At 40.3% G+C, this 22,125-nt stretch overlaps 1 protein-coding gene across 2 annotated transcripts in view; it reads left to right on the top strand.

The window, feature by feature from the left end:
* The window catches only part of pam (peptidylglycine alpha-amidating monooxygenase), a 244,402-nt gene extending 225,844 nt beyond the window's left edge, over positions 1-18,558 (top strand). For both annotated transcript variants that reach the window (XM_078214719.1, XM_078214718.1), the window contains 9 exons: positions 208-280; positions 1,228-1,432; positions 2,651-2,860; positions 8,517-8,635; positions 10,606-10,705; positions 14,598-14,657; positions 15,152-15,355; positions 17,281-17,343; positions 17,670-18,558. In XM_078214719.1, the coding sequence (XP_078070845.1) occupies positions 208-280; positions 1,228-1,432; positions 2,651-2,860; positions 8,517-8,635; positions 10,606-10,705; positions 14,598-14,657; positions 15,152-15,355; positions 17,281-17,343; positions 17,670-17,854 (1,219 nt within the window). In that variant the 3' untranslated portion in view covers positions 17,855-18,558. The remainder of the gene's footprint in view (positions 1-207; positions 281-1,227; positions 1,433-2,650; positions 2,861-8,516; positions 8,636-10,605; positions 10,706-14,597; positions 14,658-15,151; positions 15,356-17,280; positions 17,344-17,669) is intronic.
* The last annotated feature ends 3,567 nt before the right edge of the window (positions 18,559-22,125 follow it).

Genomic DNA, 22,125 nt, shown 5'->3' with positions numbered 1-22,125 from the left:
ATCATTGCACACTTGTGGCCATCCTCTGATTTTTATGATGAAAGAAAATTGATATTTAGCCCAGTTGTGACTCGAATCATCAACCAGCATTGGAAACTAAGTCGTTACCATGTTGGGGTCATTGGTGACCAGGTCGCTAAATATATTTGTTGTTCAAATCAGTTGAGCATAAAGATTTTCCCTGATGATCTGTTCTTGACATTACAGTTTCTATCTACCCCATGGTATTAGCACAGACAAAGATGACAACTTCTGGGTAACTGATGTGGCACTTCATCAGGTAAGAGTCCAAGTTTGGTAAAGTAAGAGTTTTCATTCCATAATTGTTTTGAAGAAATCAGATTAAATGATTTAATTGGTGCAACAAACCACTTAAATGTCATGTTGAGCAATGCATTCATAATTAGCAATTATGTGATCGTGAAGCAACCCAAAACGTGATCTGGACATAATAGCCAGTGTTTGGCCTGACAAGTGACGGGTAAGATTCATTCCTCAGTATCAGTAATGACCATCTCTGGCGAGCAAGAGCCCAGCCACCTTTTCCTGCCCTTCAATTCTGCCACCATCACCAAGTTCCACCTAACTACCCCAATTACCAGCATCTTGGGGATTACCATTGCTCAAGCTTAACTGGACTAGCTATATCAACAAAGAGGAGGGAATGAATATCTGACCACCTGAACCCATATACCATCGAAAAAACTGATGGAATACTAATGGCTTGCTGAGTTGGTTGGAACTGCAGCAACACTTACACTCTACACCATCCAGGGCTAAGCAATCCGTTTGATTGGAACCCCAGTCACTGAGCTCAATAACCATTCTCATTACTGCCTGTGCACTCTGGCTGCATTGATTACTCTCCACGGGTGCATTGTAGCAACTCAGGTTATTATTCCCTCCCCCATAATTGATACTACAGTGAAGAATCAAAATGCCTGTATCATGGAACCATCTACTCCTCCAAGTCACATACTACCTTGATTTGGAAATATTCCTTCAGCATCAGTGGATCCAAAACCTTGGGATTCCCTATTAAGATGGCAGCCCACCACTAGCATTACAGGTCCAGTGTTACTGATACCTCATGAACAAATATTATTTTAAAACATTGTTTTATTTTGTAATTGCATTGAGGCACCATACTACTAATAAATAAGTATGTTCCATGTAATGGTTGCAACTAAGATTATGACAAATGTTTCTACTTTGTACCAACAAAAGGTTTTCAAGCTGGGACCCAGAGGTGACTATTTGTTAGTTCTTGGACAAGCCTTTCAGCCAGGAAGTGACAGCACTCATTTCTGTCAGCCCACTGATGTGGCAGTGGATCCAGCTCGCGGTAATTTCTACGTGTCTGATGGCTATTGCAACAGCAGGATTATTCAGTTTTCTCCAGAAGGAAAGTTCATTATGCAGTGGGGAGAAGGTAAGGTGGTTACAGAGGAAAAAAACGCTTGTTTTTAAAAGCAGAATTTGGACTCTAGAAAGTGTTCAAAATGCAAGGTGATGGTTGGGGGTGCGGGGGTGGTGCAATTTACAAGTTGCTGCTATTGATGCGTGGAAGGGGGAAATGGACCAAATGGCATTGCCCATTATGTGGGAATGGATGGCAGGTTCACCTTCCCTGAAGGATGTTCGTTAATCTACTGGGTTTTTACAATATTTCAGAAGATTTTCTCGTGCTAGTCACAAATGATTAAATTAGACTTCTTAAATGTGATTTCACTACTTGACATGTTGGGATTTGAACACTCAATCTCTGGCATTCATAACTATTAATAGTAACTAATCCTTGTCAGTGCTCTTTAGTTCATTCTTGGGTGGTGTGTAACTGTAATGCTCTACCTGGAGGTGCCCTTCCACATCCCATGGGTTAAAATATTGAATCTAGCTCACTGGGTCATCATCTGTGAAAATAAGCTCCACAATATTCTCAGGCATGTCAAGAAGAGACACTGCGGACCTGATATTTACTCAGGGCAGTGAAGAGAACTGCGGTGGTGGGGAGGGACTGCAACAGTGTATTTTCAAACAGAAAATGTACAGCAGAGCAAATTAAAACTTTTTCATCAGAATTTCTGCCTGACAACCAGTCTGACTGGCTGATTGAGATGAAGATGGCTGTGGGCAGGAATTGAAGTTCACGGGGTGTGTAAGGAGGTAAACTTGTTGGACCTGTAAGAAACATTCCTGCAAATCCTGGTCCACAAGCAATGTTGCATCATACATTTTACTGGGGACTGACTTGCACAGTCCGAAGACGCCAGGTAAAATTATTGTTGGCTTTGGTTGTTGATGCTTTTCTCAAAACTAAGTTGCAAATGTGAAGAACCAGTGAAGATCAGCAATGTTTGGCAATCATCTGATCCAACATGTATGTTGTGATTGACACCTTATACGAATAACTTTATCCTGTAAGTGATGTTTTGGCAGGTATAATTTCATTCCAACTGGTTGGCAATGAGTCGCAAGTTAACAGTTTAATTGGTTAGATATAATATAAATGACAAAACAAATTCACAATTTGCTTAAACAGTGATATTGCATTACTGCTTTAAATCAGTCACGCATATTTTCATTTTTTTTCACATGCTCACTTTTTTAATGCTTTCAAACACAAAAAACTTATTTTTTTATTTTGCAGAAAGCTCACTTTCTGGGATACCTAAACCAGGTCAATTCTTCATTCCGCATAGCTTGACATTTGTGCCTGTATTAGGCCAGCTGTGTGTTGCAGATAGAGAAAATGGACGGATCCAGTGTTTTATAGCGCAGTCTGGAGAATTCCTTCGAGAGATTCAACACCCTGAGTTTGGAGAGCGGCTGTTTGCAGTGTCCTATACACCTGACAATGGTAATGCTGGTGGTGATTTACACTTACAAAATTGTACAGTAAATGTGCATCCTTTAAAACTTTAAAATTTAGTTAGAGGAAAGACACAATATGGATTTTAAAGTATGCAATTTATCAGATTGAAAGTTAAGAGATAAGCAGATATTTTGGTGGGTTTGAAAAAGCTCCCAATTAAAATCCTAATCTCCCCACCCTGACTTCTTCCCCTCACCTTTCCCTAATATTTTTCTCTTTTTCTAGACTTATTCAATTGCCCATTTCTTTGCCTTCAGACTGATATAAGGCTCATACTTGAAACATCATAACTTGTCTTTTCTCTCTGCAGCTATTGACTATTCTGTGTATTTCCAGGATTTTCTCACTTAATTTCAAATTTCCAGTATTTTGAAGCTTTCCCTTTCTACTTTGACATGTTGTGCTTATGCATTATACAGATGAGGAGAAATAAGTGGCCAAGTAATTAAGTGATGGTGATTAAAACTAAATATATAACATTGTAAATGCACAAAAAATGTGATTTCTAGCAACATTTACCCATCAATGTATGATATCTGCTTCTCCGACATTTTTTGCTACATGTTCCTGCCCCTTTTTCTGGAGCCTTTTGCTTAATTTGTGAAAATTGTGTTCTTTACCTGGGCGCCTCCTGCTGATGATTTTGTATTCTGTAGTGTCCCTCAGTTCCTGTTTTGGCTTCTTTAAATACGCATAGACCATAATTGTTTGGATATTTGCATAATTTAATCCATGGAGTCCTGGTATCCTTCTGATAAATCTACACTGCCCTTCATCTCGGACCAATATATGCTTCAAGTATGGTCCTAAAGCTGAACACAATATTCTAAGGGATGGATTTCTCAATCGGCATTAAAAAGGCAAGTAGCCTGCTCACTTTAATTAATGAGGGGTTCACTCTGCCCAGTGCTATTTTACTTGGGCAGTGAGTAGCCCAGTAGCTTTAACTTTGTAGTTTAGCTGTACATAACATCTATCCCTTTGTATTGTACTTACCTAGATATAAAGCACAGCATCCATCAGTTTGTTTGATTACTTTTTTCTACCTGTCTGTAACATTTTAATCTCTATATACATATAGCCCACATGTTTTCCTGGAGCTCCACTGTTCCTACATTTTCATCACTTGCGTCTAAAGTGGATGATCTTACATTTGAAATTCATTTGCCAATGTCTTTCCATTCACTTAATTCGTTATTATTGCCTGGGTAATTTTAAGCTTCTGTCTACAGTGCAGCCTATCTTTGTGCCACTGGCAAATTTGGATATGTAGTTCTCTATTGCATCTTTAAGTTGTTCATAAAAAGGGTAAAAGGTTAAGGCTCCAACGTAGATATTTGCAGGTCACCACTCATCACATTCTGCTCATCAGTGAGAGCTGTACAAAACTATATTTTGAGACATACTGCTGAGATTTAAGAAATGGAGACAAAAAGAGAAGCATAGGGACTATAACAAGAAAAGGATGAGCAATCAAGCAAAAAAAAGTGTTAAAGGGTGGGACACAAAGAGAGAGAAAGATGTGGAAGGAATTAGGCAGTGGGAGAAAAAGCAAATATAGGTAGTTACAGCAAGAAACAGTTAGATTTTGTAACCTATAATGACTAGGTATAATGTAACCATACATTGGGCATGAATTGGTTCAGTGTCTCTGCTGTTAGAAAAGGGCATTGTTAATCACATCATGAGTGATAGGACCTTAGTTAGGCCGCACTTGGAATATAGTGTTCAATTCTGGTCGCCACACTACCAGAAAGATGTGGAGGCTTTAGAGAGGGTACAGAAAAGATTTACCAGGATGTTGCCTGGTATGGAGAGCATTAGCTATGAGGAGAGGTTGGAGAAACTTGGTTTGTTCTCACTGGAACGACGGAGATTGAGGGGCGACCTGATAGAAGTCTACAAGATTATGAGGGGCATGGACAGAGTGGATAGTCAGAAGCTTTTTCCCAGGGTGGAAGAGTCAATTACTAGGGGCATAGGTTTAAGGTGTGAGGGGCAAGGTTTAAAGGAGATGTACGAGGCAAGTTTTTTACACAGATGGCGGTGGGTGCCTGGAACTTGCTGCCAGGGGAGGTAGTGGAAACAGATACGATAGTGAGTATTAAGGGGCATCTGGACAAATACGTGAATAGGATGGGAATAGAGGGATATGGTTCCCGGAAGGATAGGGCGTTTTAGTTCAGTCGAGCAGCATGGTCAGTGCAGGCTTGGAGGGCCAAAGGGCCTGTTTCTGTGCTGTAATTTTCTTTGTTCTTGTTCTTTGAGTACCTGTGTAGCAAACCTGCTATTAGCATACATTAAAGAAATTATATGACCGAGCACAACTGCATTTACAAGGATTGCAAAAGTTCAGAAGATGACCCACCATCTTTAGGACAACCAAAGAGGACTGATGAATGTGGCCTTTCCAATATCATCCAGACCCTCTGAGATGGGGGAAAAAACAAAATTAAGAGCACTTCATGTGCTAGACCATAAGCATTTTAAAAACAGCTGTGTGAGTAACTTAAAGCTACATGCATCCAAAACCAATGATTCATATAATAATTTGAAAGGAAATATTTTATTGTCCCATTCTGGAGTATTAGTTCGTTGGTTGTGGGCAGGCAACGTTAGTGGTTCCTGACTGGTGTGCCACGACATATTGGTATGCCGTGAAGGTCTCCCAAGTGTGCTGCAAAATAAGATTGAAAATTATTCAAATTTCATATAAATAAACTAAAACTAACCTTTGTCTTCAGCTCAGTGGTCGACATCTCCAAGTCTCAATGGGCTTTGAGCCTCCCACGCTTGCGCCAGCTGGGAAAGGACCAGGCATACGTTATGTCCCGGCAGGTGCATCCGTGGGAGACCCGAGGTTCCTCAGGACTTGGAGATGCTGACCACCAAGCTGAAGATGAAGGCCCTGCCCTGTATGCTTAGGCAAATAGCTAAGACTCAAACAGGATGCAAAAGCCCTGGGAGAAGTGAAATGGAAGAAAGTACATGGAGAAGTGGAAAAATTGCATTCCCAGTAATGGAAGAAAAAAAGAGGTCAAACCAGGAACCAATGAAGCTAAGAAAAGAAGAAACCACCTCAAATCAGAGAAAGGGATAGGAGGAGCAGACCTCCAGTGAAGTGGACTTGGGAGAAGCCCCAGTAGTCCAAGAGAAACCTGAAGATCTGAGAAGGCAACCTTTGTGCTGTGGGGAGTTGGGGCAGGGGTACACCTTTGGAACAGTACTGTTCTGCTTGGCATGGCCAAAGAGCTGAAATTATGTTTGTCAGTTGATGCTTGAGGGCAATTATTGTGTAGTGGGATGTGTTTGACTACAGTTTGCCATGGAGGAGTTCTTAGAGAAGTGAAGAATCCCGCTCTGAATCAAATGTGGCTGAAATAAAGCAACCTCGGGCGAAAGTAGTGAAGTTTGTACACAGACAATACAGCAGCAACTCTACGGCCTTTGGATTTTGGTGGAATGGTGATGCCTCTTACCCTGTCCCTGAATGCCTAGTCTTCAGGGAGAAGCTCTCAAACACTGCAGTGATACCAAGTAAGTTGAGGTGTAATTTCAAATCAAAATGCCATTGACTCTCCAGCAAGGGCATGAGTACTTCAAGCACCTGAGAGAACAAAATGTGAAGCAAAATCAACATATGGGGTGTGTGAGTTTCAGATGATGTGCAGGAAGCGAGTTACCGAGTGGCCAAGCTCATAGTGAAATTGAAAAACCTGCACACCACTGCCGAAGTTTCAATTCTTCCACCATGCGAAAGTAATGTTGGGAACTGATGCTGCCAAAGAAATGGACAAAGTTCCTTTTTCTGATATAACAATCAAACATTGTATTGACAAAATTTCAGTTGTTATTGAACAGGTGCTTCAGGAGAAAGTAGAAGTGAGTGGAGCATTTGCGCTGTAGATTAATGACTCCACAGATATCAGTGGACATTGCCAGCTCTTAGACAATGTCAGGTACGTTGTCAGGGGTACTGTCAAACAGAATTTAGTGTTTTGCAAATAATTGCATAATCATGTGACCAGAGAGCAAAGGTTTTGTGTCACAATTGCTTACCTGAACGAAAATCTTATCTGGACCAAGTGCAATAGTATCTGCACTGACGGAGCAGCTTCCATGGAAAAGTCAAAGGATTCATGTCAGGTGAAAGAACAGAATCCTGACATCCAAGTCAGTGACTGTATCTTGCATTGTGAAATCTTTGTTGCTAAAACAATGCCATCTACGTTAACTACAGTGTTAGACCAAACAGTGAAAATCATGAATTATGTGAAGTCACATCCTTTGAAATTGCGCTTGTTTGCTATTTTGTGAAAAGAGGTGGGAGCTGAGTACCAGGGTTTACTCATGCACACGCAAGTGCAGTGACTGTTTCAGGGGAAGGTCCCCTCATGTATATGAGCTCCGTAACACAGAGTTTTCATCTCTGCATGAATTGCCACACCAAGATTTAATATGTGATGATTCTTGGTGGGTGCATATCTTTCAAATATATTCAGCCATTTGAATGAGCTGAATGTTAAAATACATGGGGAAAAATGAGAAGATGCTGACTGCCACAGATAAGCTTCAAGGCTTCAGATCAAAACTGTCCCTACGGCAAGAAAAAGCAGCAAGTAGGTCAATTGAGATGTTCAAGCTGGCAGTTGCAAAATCATACTCAACTTCATCTCCACACATCTTAAAACATTACAAGAGAAATTCAAGTATTACTTCCCCTCCATGAATATGAAAGACTTTGGCTGGGTGCACGATTAATTTAGTTCACTTATTTTGGAATCATCAAAGACATTGTCATTAAAAGAACAAGAGGAATTTGCAGAGCTCAGGATGGATCGTACACTGAAACTGAAGTGTGCAGCGAGCCTCCGATGCATTTTGGTTGCTTGCTGGACAAGAATATACACCTATTTCAGATCATGCTATGGCAGTACTCTTGTCATTTCCTACAACCTACTTGTGTGAGTTGCTGTTCTCAACACTGGCTCTTGTAAAGATCGAAAGGAGGAAGTGCCTGTTAGTGGAGCAAGATTTGCGAGTCGCCCTGTCATCAGTTTCTCCCTGGTTCAAGACACTTTGCTCACAGGCAGGCCCAGGTTTCACATTAACATTGTCAGTAAGTTGCTGCTCACAATATATCCTTCTTTCATGAATTTCCACATTGTGAAATACAGACCTAAAACTGAAAACAGTTGAAGTCTTTAATGGAAAACATTTTTAACTTGTGTACATCATTTTCAATAAAAAAATATTTATTTGACTTGCAACTGGTGAGAAGCTTTTCATTGTAAACTTAAACTAATGAAAGTTGTGTTAGATGGTGGCTTGATGGTGATTTTTAGGAGATTTTGATAATGAGGCTTTTATTAGAGGACAGTTCAGTTGGAGAATTCGGAGGTGTGCCTCAAAATGTTTGAGAGTATTGAGGTGTGCCATGACATATAAATGGTTTGGAACCACTTGTCGACATTAAGGACTCATTACAAAATTGCCTGAAATAAATATCAGTGAGGAAAGGACCTTCATAACGTTTAGAACCAAATTTGCAGAACTAAATGTATGGTCAGATTCATTCTTTGTTGCATTTAGCTTTTATGGCAATTTATTTAATTCTGTTCATTATATAATTTTGTTTTAGGTGGTCAGTTATATGCAATAAATGGAGAAGCTCTTGTTGGCAAAGGAGTACCAGTTCAAGGATTTGTTCTGAATTTTACGACTGGGGAATTACTGGACATCTTCAAACCAACCAAACAGGTATTTGGAATAAAGAAAACAGACTTCTGCTGTGAGAATTGCAAACCAGAAATAACATGGTACAAAAATCATTTTGTGTCCTAACATTACTGTTGAATTTCAAAGAAAGCATCAGCTGCCTTATTTTACACACAGCAAATAAATGTTTCGGTCTAGATCTTTGCTGTCCTAATAGCGGCAAACACTGAGGTTCACTGCTATTGAGGACCGTAACAGTATTGCAACTTTCAGGGGGGCCACTTGTGTTCAAATCCAGAAATTGACATGCACCTGAATGGATTCCAGAGGAGCTCATGCTGATTGTTCCACTGGGAAATGTCAGTCAGGAATTTGAGCTGATTGCCCAGAAGTTGCCCCACTTTTATATTGACTTTTAAGAGCTGCTCCAAGCAGGTGCAGAACCTGTTCATGAGTACGTCCTTTCAACCAACACTCCTGCATCTCCGGCTACTCTCCACACGTCCCAGTTACCCTTCCACCCGAAAAACATCAGGTGCTCTCCTGCCTCCTCTGGCTACCCTCAATCCCAGCTCCTCAGTCTCATCAATGTCAGAAACAGCAATTGATTGGAGTGTTTTCTCTTCAAGGGTGTGGGAAGGAGCTATAATTAAAAATGTCAGCTAAAAAATTGAGAAGAACCAAGAAAAACCTACCTGCTGTTGAAATCATAGAAATCATAGAAACCCTACAGTGCAGAAGGAGGCCATTCAGCCCATCGAGTCTTCACCGACCGCAATCCCACCCAGGCCCTACCCCCACATATTTACCCGCTAATCCCTCTAACCTACGCATCCCAGGACTCTAAGGGGCAATTTTTAACCTGGCCAATCAACCTAACCCGCACATCTTTGGACTGTGGGAGGAAACCGGAGCACCCGGAGTAAACCCACGCAGACACGAGGAGAATGTGCAAACTCCACACAGACAGTGACCCGAGCCGGGAATCGAACCCAGGACCCTGGAGCTGTGAAGCAGCAGTGCTAACCACTGTGCTACCGTGCCGCCTTGAGCTGAATATGGATCTCAAAGGCATCTCCAGCTCATGTTTAAAGAGGGGGCATGGCTTCCTTCACAATGCACTGTGCCCTTGCACCACTCCACTCATTTTGACATTGAATCCATGCTGCAGCTTAGAGAGCAAGTTTCCACTGCGCCTTACAGAAAAGGTGGCTCGTATTTTGACACTGGGTTAGCAGCAAACGCCTATGCTTCGCAACTGGCCACAAGATCCGGGCCATTAAGTAGCAGTTGTAATCAAATCCCATCAAAACTTTTGTATCAGTTCACTTTCCTCCATGTACATAAGTGTATCCCATCATCTCATTGGTGGAATAACTTCTCTTATTAGTCAGCTCCCTTCCTGCCTTGTGGAAGTGAAGTTTTGGCAACTACCCTACAATAAGCTCAAAGGAACACATCATCCTAAGGACATTTTGCAGTTATAATGCCTTTAATATTCACAGCAGCATCTAAGTCATTCGGAAATATTTTGGATCAAGTGCTTTAATTGAATTCTAACATACATTTTGACCTATGTTGCTCTAAAAAAATTAACCTCTTAAGCACAATATGATCCGAATAGTACTATTTTTAACATGAATTAAACCAAAATCCTCCCATTGTAGCACAGTGAGAAATCCCAGAATTTGAGAATGAAGATCAGGGTTTTAAAGTTGAATGTGTTGGAGACTGGGTGCCAATGCAGGTCAGTGAAAACAGGTTATGTATAAGCATGACTCAGTGCAGCACATATTCATGCATCAGACCTTTGGGCAGACTGGAGTTCGTGAAAGACAGGAAACCAACAAAGAAGAGCATTTTTGTATTTCAGATAATGTCTTGATACGTCTTGGTAATTTCAGAAGAATGGAATGTTGCTTTTTTTTTTCCTTTGCAAGTATGTGAGAAGAATCAAGTATGCAAGTTAACAAGTATATGCAAGTTAACGTGGATTTATTTGTTTACTCAAGAACTTCTTGATGCCACATGACATTGTTGCAGCAGATGATAAGACTATATATGTTGGGGATGTTCAAGCGAACGCAGTCTGGAAATTTGTACCAGCAGAAAGTAAGCTTTCAGTTGATTCATTTTATTTGCATCTCATTTTACTTTCACTGTTGTATATTTCTCCTAAGATATGTCAGTTTATGATTAAAGCATTAGTTTGAAAAATAGTTACAATAAATCACCATTTTATTATTTATTTTAAAGCTTCAGTTTTAAACCATCTCTTACCAATGTACCAAGTGACAATTATAGGTCGTGCTGCCTGTCAAATGTGAGGTATGAAGAATTTAGACCACAGACCTTCAAATGTGCTCTGAATTAAGTTGGTTCCTGTGATCTGGATAGTGTATGTACTGTGGTGATATATCGTCACATCCACAATCATAGTAGTGATAGGTCAGAGATTCATAATGGTAAAGAAGGCCATTCAATCCATTGAGATCATGCCGGGGGTGCTCTGTAGAACAGTCCAGCCAGGCCCCCCCCCCCACACACTCTATCCTGTAATCATGCAGGTTTATTTCCTTCAGGCACTCCTTTTGAAACCATTCATTGTCTCTACTGCCACTGTTATCATAGGCAGCAAGTTCCAAGTCATTAACACTCGCTGCATAAAATGGGTGGTCTTCACATTCCCTCTGCAAAATCTTTGTTCCCCTTGTCCTCGTACAATTAGCCAATGGGAACGATTTTTTAAAATCAACCCCATCTAAACCTGCCATAACCTTGTGCACCTTTATCAAATCATACCTCAATCTCCTTTACTGCAACCCCAGCTCTTCCAACTTAACCTTGTAGCTAAAATCCCTCATTCCTGGAACCATTCTGGTGAATCTCTGCATCCTCTCAAGGACCCTCACATTCTTCCTAGCGTGGTAACCAGAACTGAATGCAATACTCGAGTTGTGGCTTAACCAGAGCTTTATATTGCAGTTCTGAAACAGTGGCTTCAACTCTGATTTTTGTTCATTTATCTCAGTCGTATAGTAGAGAAGTCAGTATTACAGGATTACTATTCTGATTTCATAAATTCATAGAATGATACAATGCAGAAAGAGGCCATTTGATCCATTCTGTCCTTGTCAGCTCTTTGGTATTTCTATCCAATCAATCCCACTGCCCTGCACTTTCCCTGTAGCCTTCTGTGTTTATTTTCCCTTTCATTGTACAATTCCCTTTTGAAAGTTATCTGCTTCCACCACCTTTTCAGGCAGTGCATTCCAAATTACAACACCAACAATGTCCTCCTGTTGCCCATGGTCCTTTTACCAATCACCTTAAATATGTGTCCTTTGGCTCTTCTGCCACTGGAAACATTTTTTCCCCCTTTGCCATCAAAAACTATTCATGATTTTGAACACCAAGATCTAATTTCCTCGGAACCTTCTCCGCTCTAAGGAAAGCAACCACAGCTTCTTCAGTGTCTCCACACAACTGAAGTCCCTCATCTTGGTACCACCCTAATAAATCTGTTCTGTGTCCTGTCTAAAACCTCGACATCCTCCTGAAACTGTGGTCCCCAGAATTTAACACCATACTCTAGCTGAGGAACAGCTAATGTTTAATAAATACTCAGCATAACTCAGTTGTTTTTGTACATCACTAGTGAAACCTGAGGTCCCATATTTTGGGGGCGGCATGGTGGCACAGTGGTTAGCACTGTTGCCTTAGGGCCAGGGACCCGGGTTCAATTCCGGCCTCGAGTCACTGTCTGTGTGGAATTTGCATGTTCTCCCCATGTCTGCATGGATTTCCTCCGGGTGCTCCGGTTTCCTCCCACAGTCCAAAGATATGCAGGTTAGATGGTTAGGCCATGCTAAATTGACCCTTAGTGTCAGGAGGATTAACAGGGTAAATACATGGGGTTACACAGATAGGGTCTGGGTTGGATTGTTGTTGATGCAGGCTCAGTGAGTCAAATGGCCTCCTTCTGCACTGTAGGGATTCTGTGATTTTTAAGCATGTTTTCTCAATATGCCCTGCCACCTCAAAGATCCACGTATTATTGCAACATGGAGTCTATGTTGCCTCTCCTCATTGTTCCGACCAAAATGTGTCGCTTCTCACGTATCTGTGTTAAATTGCTTTTGCCACGTGTGCACTTCCACTTGTCTCTCTGTATCCTCCTGAGGTCTGTTACCAACTTCCTCTGTTTACTGCATTTCTCAGTTTTGTGCCCATTGCTAACTTTGAATTTATACCCTGTATGCCCAAATTCAGGTAATCGATATATATGAAAAGGAGTGGTAATTCTAATGCTGACTGAGTGAACACCAGTGTACTTCCCTTGGACAGAAAAGCAACTGTTCATTACTATTCTCTGCTTTCTATTCCTAAGCCAATTTTGTATCCATACTCACCTTGTCCCTTTAATCCCATGAACTTTAATTTGCTCACAGGTTTATCACCTGCTACTTTGCCAAATGTTCGTGGAGTCCATATACACAACAGAAATAGCAATACCCTTGTCAGCTCTCTATTACTTCATCGAAATGCTTCATTAAGTTAGTCAAACATGAATTTGCTTTAGCAAATTTGTGCTAATGTTCATTGATTAGCCTACAGTTTTCCAAATGGCAATTCATTCTGTCTCAGATTATAGTTTCTACAAGTTTCCTTACCATCGGCCTTGGGCTCACTGGCCTCTCACTACTGGGTTTATCGATCTTCCCCTTTTTTGAACAAGTGTGTAACATTTGCCAAGGGCTCCTTACACGACTATCACGTCTAAGACTGAAAGATTGTTACCAGAGCCTCTGCAATTTCTACCCTTAATTCCTTCAGTAACTTAGGATGCAGCCAATCCAAAGAGGGTGGTATTTCTATTTTGAGGACAGTCTTTTAAGTGCCTCCTCTAAATCACAAGAATATTGCCACTCCCTCCTTTACTACCACACGGGCAGCATCCTCTTCTGCACTGAAGACAGATACAAAGTACTCATTTAGTACTGCAGTCATGCCCTCTGCCTCCACAAGAACATCCCGTGACTCCCAAAACCTACCCTCAACTCCCCTGTATTTGCAAACAAATTCCCAATTCTAGCCTTCCTTTCCTCTTCAGAGTCCTTGAACGTGCCATATTTTTCCAGTTCTGTTTCTTTTTTACGCATTTCCATATTTGGATCTCTCCATTCAGCTTCTGGCATCTACAGCTTCTGGTATCTACTATAAAACTGAATTTGCTGTAACCAAAGTCACAAATCACATGCTCTATGACTGTAACCATGGTGTTTTCTTCTCCTCCTCATCTTCCATGGACTCTGTAGCCTTTTGACAGTTAACAACACCAGATTCTTCCAAAGCTGCCTCTCTATTGTGCAGCTGGATGGGACTGTTTAAATCACTCCACAACCTCATTCCTCCCTCTCTGTGATCTTTTTCAATACTGCAACCCCACTGCTGAACTTTGTTCCCTTTCTGCAATCTCCCAACCACCAGCAGCAATGGCTTTATCCTCTTTGGTCTGATACGCTGGAACTTCTCTATATTATTATTTTTTTGTCTGATTATGCCTTGCATCTATATCAAAGATACTATAATGATGTATTTTGTTACTAATTTGGCACAAGAGTTTCATTGGAGTGTGAAAAACATCTCAATAGTTTCAGAAGTGTGCTGCTTTCCTGGATGGCACGTAAAATCAGAACTTGTTGTTATTTCAAAATAATTCTTAGCCTTGTATTTATGCAGCTCATTTCTGCAGCTCAAGGGTGACACATAAGATGGAATCAATCTGAGATTCAGTAATGATAGGATTTCCTTTGTCCATTAGTCTCATGAACACATAATGATGATGTAAATCATTGCTTGAATTATCCACATATGTTTTTCTTCTATTTATTTGTAATTTGGACATGTTAAATTACATTGATGTTTGTAGGAATTTGAGGAAAACATTGGAACTTAATTCCCTTTTAATCCAGCAGCACCTTATTTTAACATTTTATTTCAGAAGCTGAGCACCGTTCAGTAAAGAAAGCTGGACCTGGCATGGAGTTGCATGAGATTGATGGTAAGTGTGTCTGCAATATCTTTTGGTGCAAGTGTTTCATTGCAAAGAAGAAGCTGTTCTATTTTACAAGTGCAGACGTGTTATCCCTGGTATTCTAGCCAATATTTATCTTTAAACCAACATCACAAAAATATTATCTGGCCATTGTCACAATGCTGTTTATGTGAGTTTGCTGTGCACAAATTGTGTTTCCTACATTACAACAGTGACTGTTCTTCAAAAAGATTTAATTGGCTGTGAAGTGCTTTGGGGCATGCTATTATCATGAAAGGCACCATATGAATGCAAGTTTTTAAATGTAAAATATTATACAATGTCAACAGACAAGTTTTAAGTAATTGGATCTGTTGAATATTGAAGCAAACTTGTATACCTGAAACATTAATGTTCGCAAGTTTGTATCAGAATTATTGGGCACTTGAATTCTAAAAAATTACTTGGCATGCAGAGTTTAATAATAACTATTCCTTTTAATATTTCTTTTCAATTTTAAGCGACTGAAACATTCCTGGAAGCAGAAATAGAAAGCAAGGTGAGAGCACCTGATGTGTTGGAGAAGCAGAAAAGCAAGAGTGTTCTCAAACAGTCGAGTACTGCAGTTTCTCCAGTACTTATTACATTACTGCTCATCGTTCCTGTTGTGATGTTAGTAGGAATTGGAGTTTTCATCCACTGGCGAAAGGGCAAGATTTATGGAGGTACAGAATATGATTCATGATGTAAATTCTTTCTTTTAGCTGGAACTTAAGTTCGAATGTTGTTTTTATTTACTTGCATTAAACTGCAACACAGATGTAGGTTATATACAAAATGCATCATATGTATGTACACAGATTTGTTGGCATGCAAAAAATCATTGAGGAAACGGTGAGCTCAAGTGCAGTCTATTCCCTTTGACATGACCAAAGCATTTGAATGCCCAATAAACTACTTCACAATCCACCAATGCCTCATACTGCAACTATCTTGAGTAGGAGATCTGAAATAGATGTCTTCAAAATCCAGAGCAGGGTCAAGCAAGGTTGTGTGATCACCTCCATAATATTTACAATCTACCTGACAGTGGATATTCACCTCGTCAAAGATCAACTACCCTCGTGTGTCAGTATTAAATGCCATCTAAATGAACCTATTTAATCTCAGTCACCTCCACGCCAAATCTAAATTGACCACCATCGATATACATAATCTACAGTTTGTAGATGACTGTGGTGTCTTTGCCTACTCTGCACCAGATTTGAAAGCCACTCTTGATTTTTTTTTAATTCTAAGAAACATAACTTGTCCTTGAATATTTCCATAACAAAACTTGTATGTCAACTTATATCTGGTCATCTAAATATTCTACTTCCCATGTCCTGGCAGCCACTTCTCTCAAAAGGCCAGCATTGACGAGGTGATCCAGTACCAGATCAGCTGTGCCAGCTCAGCCTTATACAAATTTAGGGCAGCAAGAGTTTGACGACAAAGATCTCCGCACATCAGCAAAAGTCTTAGTGAACAGAGCAGTTATCTTCACACTCTTGTACTACATGAAGATTTAGACTGCATCAGCGATTTAAAAGAGCACAGCAGAAATTCAGATCAGTAGTGTTTCAAGGTTCAATGGGAGGACTATTAAACAATTGCTAGTATTCTTCTTGAAGCCAGCTCTACAAGTATCTAGACAAAACTGCAAAATAAACTTTAGTGGACTGGATGCTGTCTCACAGGTGGCCAAAGACCATAATCCCCTGTTCCAGGAAGGACAAAGAAAATCTTCAAAGGCACCCTGAAACTTTTATTGAAGCATGACCGCATTGACATGAATGACTGGGAGGAGCTTGCCACCAGTCGTTCAGAATACTGGAAACTTGTCCATCAAACTGCGTCACATCTTGATGAGGCAGTGACGAAAGAGAGGAAAGGAATCAATTCATGCATTCTGGATACCACTACCTCATGGAACATCCTGCCCCATGTGCCCAAAGATCTGCGGGTCGCGAATCTGCCTGGTCAGTCACATGAAAACCCATGGCAGAAATTCACAACCCTGAGTAGATGTCAACCTCAAATCAAGGACAGACATGGCAGCAATCCCCTTTGAGACTTGAGTTCAAATTTAGCCAAGACTGGAAGGACCCTGTGTTAAATCTCATTTTAGCTCCGAGAGTCATTTCTTCATTAATTCAGCAATCTCTCTTAAGGTTGATGTTAGATGTTGAAAATCTCATGCAAATCCAAAGTACATGTTGCTTAAAGATTGAGACAAGAAACAAAGGCACATTTTCTGAACAGAGTATAGGGGACTAACATGGCACCTAATCATACTTTATCAGCTGACTTAGTCATATTTTCAAGAGGGAGAAGGCTTTTGGTCCGTCTAATCCATCTATCTATAGTACTTCCTTTGGTACATTGAATCCCATGTGTTGACAAGACGCGTGTCTTCTTGTTCCGCCACCAATGCTGATAATCTGTCCCACATACTTTCTGCTTTTAGTTTAAAAAAAAGTTTGTCCTGCATTTCATTTATTTTTGCTGAGCTTAATATGTGAGCTGCCATTGTAAATAAATCCTCCAGAAATATATGAAATTGTTTCTCAAAAACAGCAGACTGACATATTTTATTTTGTCTTTATAGAGGATCCTGACAGCAAATTGGAGTCAATACAGTCATCAGGAGGAATTTTGGGGAGGCTTAGAGGTAAGATAGTTGTAAAATGAAGACAGAATTATTTCCAGAATTATTGTTGCCTACAAGTCTCACATGATAATGCTGCAGTAACATTGTTGATATGCCATCATATTTTGCTAACTAAACTATTAAATATACGACTTCACAGCTTTTAATTACATTGTGAAAATTTGGTAATACTGAAATGTCTTTTTTGAATTAAATAATTGCTGTCAATGTATATTACACACCATGACAATGGTTTAAACAAAGCTGGATAGTAGATATAAAAACAGTGGATATAAAAATATTCCTTGCATAGCCAGCAGAAATCAAAATCTTATTATTCTTGACAGGAAAAAGCAGCCGAGGACTAAACTTGGGGAACTTCTTTGCGAGCCACAGAGGTTACAGTCGGAAAGGTTTTGACAGATTGAGTACTGAAGGAAGCGATCAAGAAAAAGATGATGAAGAAGGCACTGACTCAGAAACAGAAGAATATTCTGCACCACCACTTGCACCCACCACCTCATCCTCTTGAAATAAGCTAATTCCAATTTACTCTGATAACGATGACAGTATATTGAGTTCCCATTTTGTTTCTCTAAAAGCAGATGTATTCAGGATGTGTATTTGATAGTAACTTGTACTAATCTGTTTTGGCTATACAACATGTACGTTTTTATTTATTTGTGGGAGAGTTTCATATCATGCTTTTCGCTGCCATATCTAAACAATCAAGTCAGTTAAATTCTCGGGACCAAGTATTGTCTGAATACTGAAGCAACATTTACTGCTTTGGGCCATAATGAGTATTTTTAATTGTTACTGCCTTACCTTGCTGGAGCTATAAACCTGTGTTGGTGAGTCAGTCACTTCTCTCTGCTTGAGCTGTAGCATTTGGCTACTGTCCTGTCTGGCACTTTAGTTTGATATTTCCGGTTGTAAGTAACATTGTGCCTTCTCTATCAAGCATCCTTAGTCTACTGTAGTCCAATTATGCTACAAAGAAAAGCAAGGCTGCTACTTTTTGTCTTAGTTTCTCTCTATAACTGTCCTGTTTACTGAACAGAAAATTGTATATACAGAGAACAGGATTCTGTATTTACAGCAAAAATCATTTTTGATGTATTCAAAGTAAATGTCAAATACTTAAATTCTGGGGGGTTGCAAATTGTTATATTGTCAGAACACTATTTTCGGTCGCTGAATGTAATTTGTGTAATAAAGTGTTCGCGAGCATTACTCATTTTACACAGGCATCATTCATCTGGGTCTAAAACATTCTCAAGGTTGGAACTGCTTCTGTGTTCATTTACAGGATGTGGATGTCCTTGGCAAAGCTGGCATTTAACCCATTCCTAATTGCCCTTGAAAAGGTAATGGTGAGCTACCACCTTGAATGCAACTGAATGGCTTGCTGTGCAATTTCAGGGAGCAATTAAAAATCAGCCACATTGCTGTGGGACTGGAGTCACTTCTAGAGCAGGCCGGTTAAGGACTTGCTTCCCAAAGCACACGAGTAAATCAGATGGATTTTTACAACAATTTGATAGTTTTGTACTCACATTACTGATGCTTGTATTTTATCCCAGCTTTATTTAATGAGTCAGATTTCAATTCCCTAGCTGTAATCTTGTCTCTGGATCATTAATCCAGGCTTCCAGATTCCTAAATTCATAGAATCATAGAATACAACAGTGCAAATGGAAGCCATTCGGCCCGTCAAGTCTGCACTGACCACAACCCCTAGCAGGCCCTATCCCCTAGGATTCCTGGATTCAGCTGGGACCTGTGCCCTTGCTGGGCAGTTTGCTAGTGCTTTTGGGGACGGTTCAGACTAACTTGGTAGGCAGGTAAGAACCAGAAGTTGGCATTAAGAAGGATAAACAACGTGGACAAATGCTTGAAATAAGGAATTAGCAGTTGAAAGTGAAACAGTAAGGCATTTGTTTGGGTCAGACTAAAAAGTAAAACAATAAGGCTGGGTTTGTGGTGCATGTATTTACCCCCTGAAGCAGGATAAATAAAGTTTGTGAGCTGCAATTGTAAATCACCAAATAGGACTCTGATGTTGTGGTGATAATGGAGAAATGGCTCAAAAAGAGACAGGACTGGGTAATGAATATTCCTGGAAAGATGATGTTCAGGAAAGATGGGGAAGGAAAGAAAGAGGGCCGACTGTGATAGTTAATAGGAATGTTATACAAATAAAAAGAAAGGACATACACATCGAGGCAGAGAGCATTGCTGAGGTACTAAATTAATACTTTTATCTGTCCTTACCAAGAAAGATTGTGCTGTCAATGAAGGACAAGAACAGCAGATACCTGGGAACACTACCACTTGGAAGTTCCCCTCCAAGCCACTGACCATCCTGACTTGGAAATATATCACCATTCCTTGACTGTCACTGGGTCAAAATCCTGGAACTCCCTCTCTAATAGCATTGTTGGTGTACTTACACCTCAGAGACTGCAGCAGTTCAAGAAGACAGCGCAACACCACCTTCTCAAGGACAATTAGGGGTGGGCAATAAATGTTGGTCTAGCCAGCGACACCTATATCCCATAAATTCAAAAATGTCACAGTGAAAGTGGTTGAGGTAATGGATACTGTGTTTTTATAATGATATAATACCTTAGGTTTACTTTACTGTACAAAATACAGGCACCAATCACTCATAAGTGATTGCATAAACACTTTGTAGGTTTATTTACTAAGACTAGGCAAAGAACATAGTAGAACTCTATGGGAAAGGATATCAAGCTTGATGGCATCAGAGTTGTATGTGTGCTCTGCTCAAAGCAAAAGCGAAACTCAGACTGGATCACATGACACACCTCTTCTAGTGATATCCCTTAAAGAAATATTGTAACACTGGATGGGCTAAAAATTGATAAAGAGGATGCATAAGAAATGCTGGCTCAACTTGAGCTAATAAGTCACCAGGATGGGTTACATGCAGATGGGTGCGGAAGGGGGGAAATTATAGAGGTACTGGCCATAGTCTTCCAATCCACTTTGAATATGGGGGTGGCATGGTAGCACAGTGGTTAGCACTGCTGCCTCACAGCACCAGGGACCCAGGTTTGATTCCTGGCTTGGGTCACTATCTGCGTGGAGTTTGCACATTCTTCCCGTGTCTGTGTGGGTTTCCTCCGGGTGCCCCTATTCCCACAGTCCAAAGATGTGCAGGTTAGGTGGATTGGCCATGTTAAATTGTCCCTTAGTGTCAGGGGGACTAGCTAGGGTAAATGCATGGGGTTACATGAATGGGGCCTGGGTGGGATTGTGGTCGGTGCAGACGCGATGGGTCGAATGGCCTCCTTCTGCACTGTTGGATTCTATGATTCTACGCCAGAGGACTGGAGATTTGCAACTGTTTACACCCTAATTCAACAAAAGGTGTAAGGGTAAGCTCAGCAACTAAAGGGCTGTCGGTTTAACCTAAAAGGTGGAAAATCTTTCAGAGATGATAATTCAGGATAAAATTAACAATTATTTGTGGATTATTTAGGGAAAGCCAGCATAACTTTATTAAATGCAAATCATGTTTAACTAATTGTGTTTTTTGATAAGGTAACAGAGGTTTAATTAGTAACGTGGTTGATGTACTTGTATGGACTTCCAAAAGACGTTAATTTGCTAGCAAAATTGAAGCCAATGGAGTAAAAGGAGTGATGCTGAGTGCCAGGAAACAGATGTTTTCAGTCTTCAGACTGAAAAAATGGACATAATCGGATCCTCCAGCTATCAGTGCTAAAACCACTGCATTTCTTTATGTATTAATGACCTAAGTTTGGGTATGCAGGGCACCATATCAGTTTGCAGATGGCACACAACTTGTGAACAGTCAGGAGGATAGTGATAAACTTCAAGAGGGCATAGGTTTCTAGAATAGGCAGACATGTGGCAGATAAACTTTTGTGCAGAGTCCTATGAAATAGGAAATCTTGATGGGAAGAATGAGAGAGAGCAATATAAAATGAAGGGCAAAATTCTAAAGGAGAGTGCAGGAACAGATCTAGGGATAGATATGTATACAAACTGTTGAAGGTGGCAGGGCAGATTGAGAAAGTTGTTAAAAAGACATTGGGATCCTGGGCTTTGTAGATTTGAGGCATAGAGTACAAAGACAAGGAGGCTGTGATGAACCTTTTACAAAACACTTGTTTGGCCTCAGCTGGAGTATTGTATTCAATTCTGATACTGCGCTTTAGGAAAGATATGAAAGTTTGAGAAGATTGAGAGGGGAGCTGATAGGAATATTCGTAATCATAAGGACAGAGTAGCTGAAAAGAAACTGTTCTCATTGGTGGAAGGAAGCACTGGTTCCAGGTGATTAGTAAAAGAACTGTGACGTGAGAAAAATATTTTATAAGCAGCAAGAGGTTCGGATCTGGAATGCATTATGTGAGTATAGCCGAAGTATTACAATCACAAGGGAAAATCGGATAAATATCTGAAGGGAAAAACATAGAGCTATGGTGAAAAGGTCAACAAAGAGCTGCTACAGACAAGCTGGACTGAATGGTGGTCTCCTATGCTGACACCATTTTATGATTCTATCCAGTCCAGCAAATCAACCACTGTTACCAAAACTCCATGCATCAACATTTTTTTGAGAGATAATGGAACTTATTACAAATTTTTTATTTGTTCTGCTGAAGGATTTTAGAGTCCCAAGTAGTAATCGTATGAAGTTCCTTAAACCTATATAAAAAATAAACTTGCAGTATAGTTTACAGAACTTACAATTATGTAGCCCGTTAACAACCTCTAGATGTCTGAATATACTTTATAGTCAAT

Source organism: Mustelus asterias, chromosome 6 (genome assembly GCF_964213995.1).
Source record: "Mustelus asterias chromosome 6, sMusAst1.hap1.1, whole genome shotgun sequence".
Lineage (NCBI taxonomy): Eukaryota > Metazoa > Chordata > Chondrichthyes > Carcharhiniformes > Triakidae > Mustelus > Mustelus asterias.
Note: the sequence above shows the minus strand (reverse complement) of the source record. Positions and strands in the feature narration are given on the sequence as shown.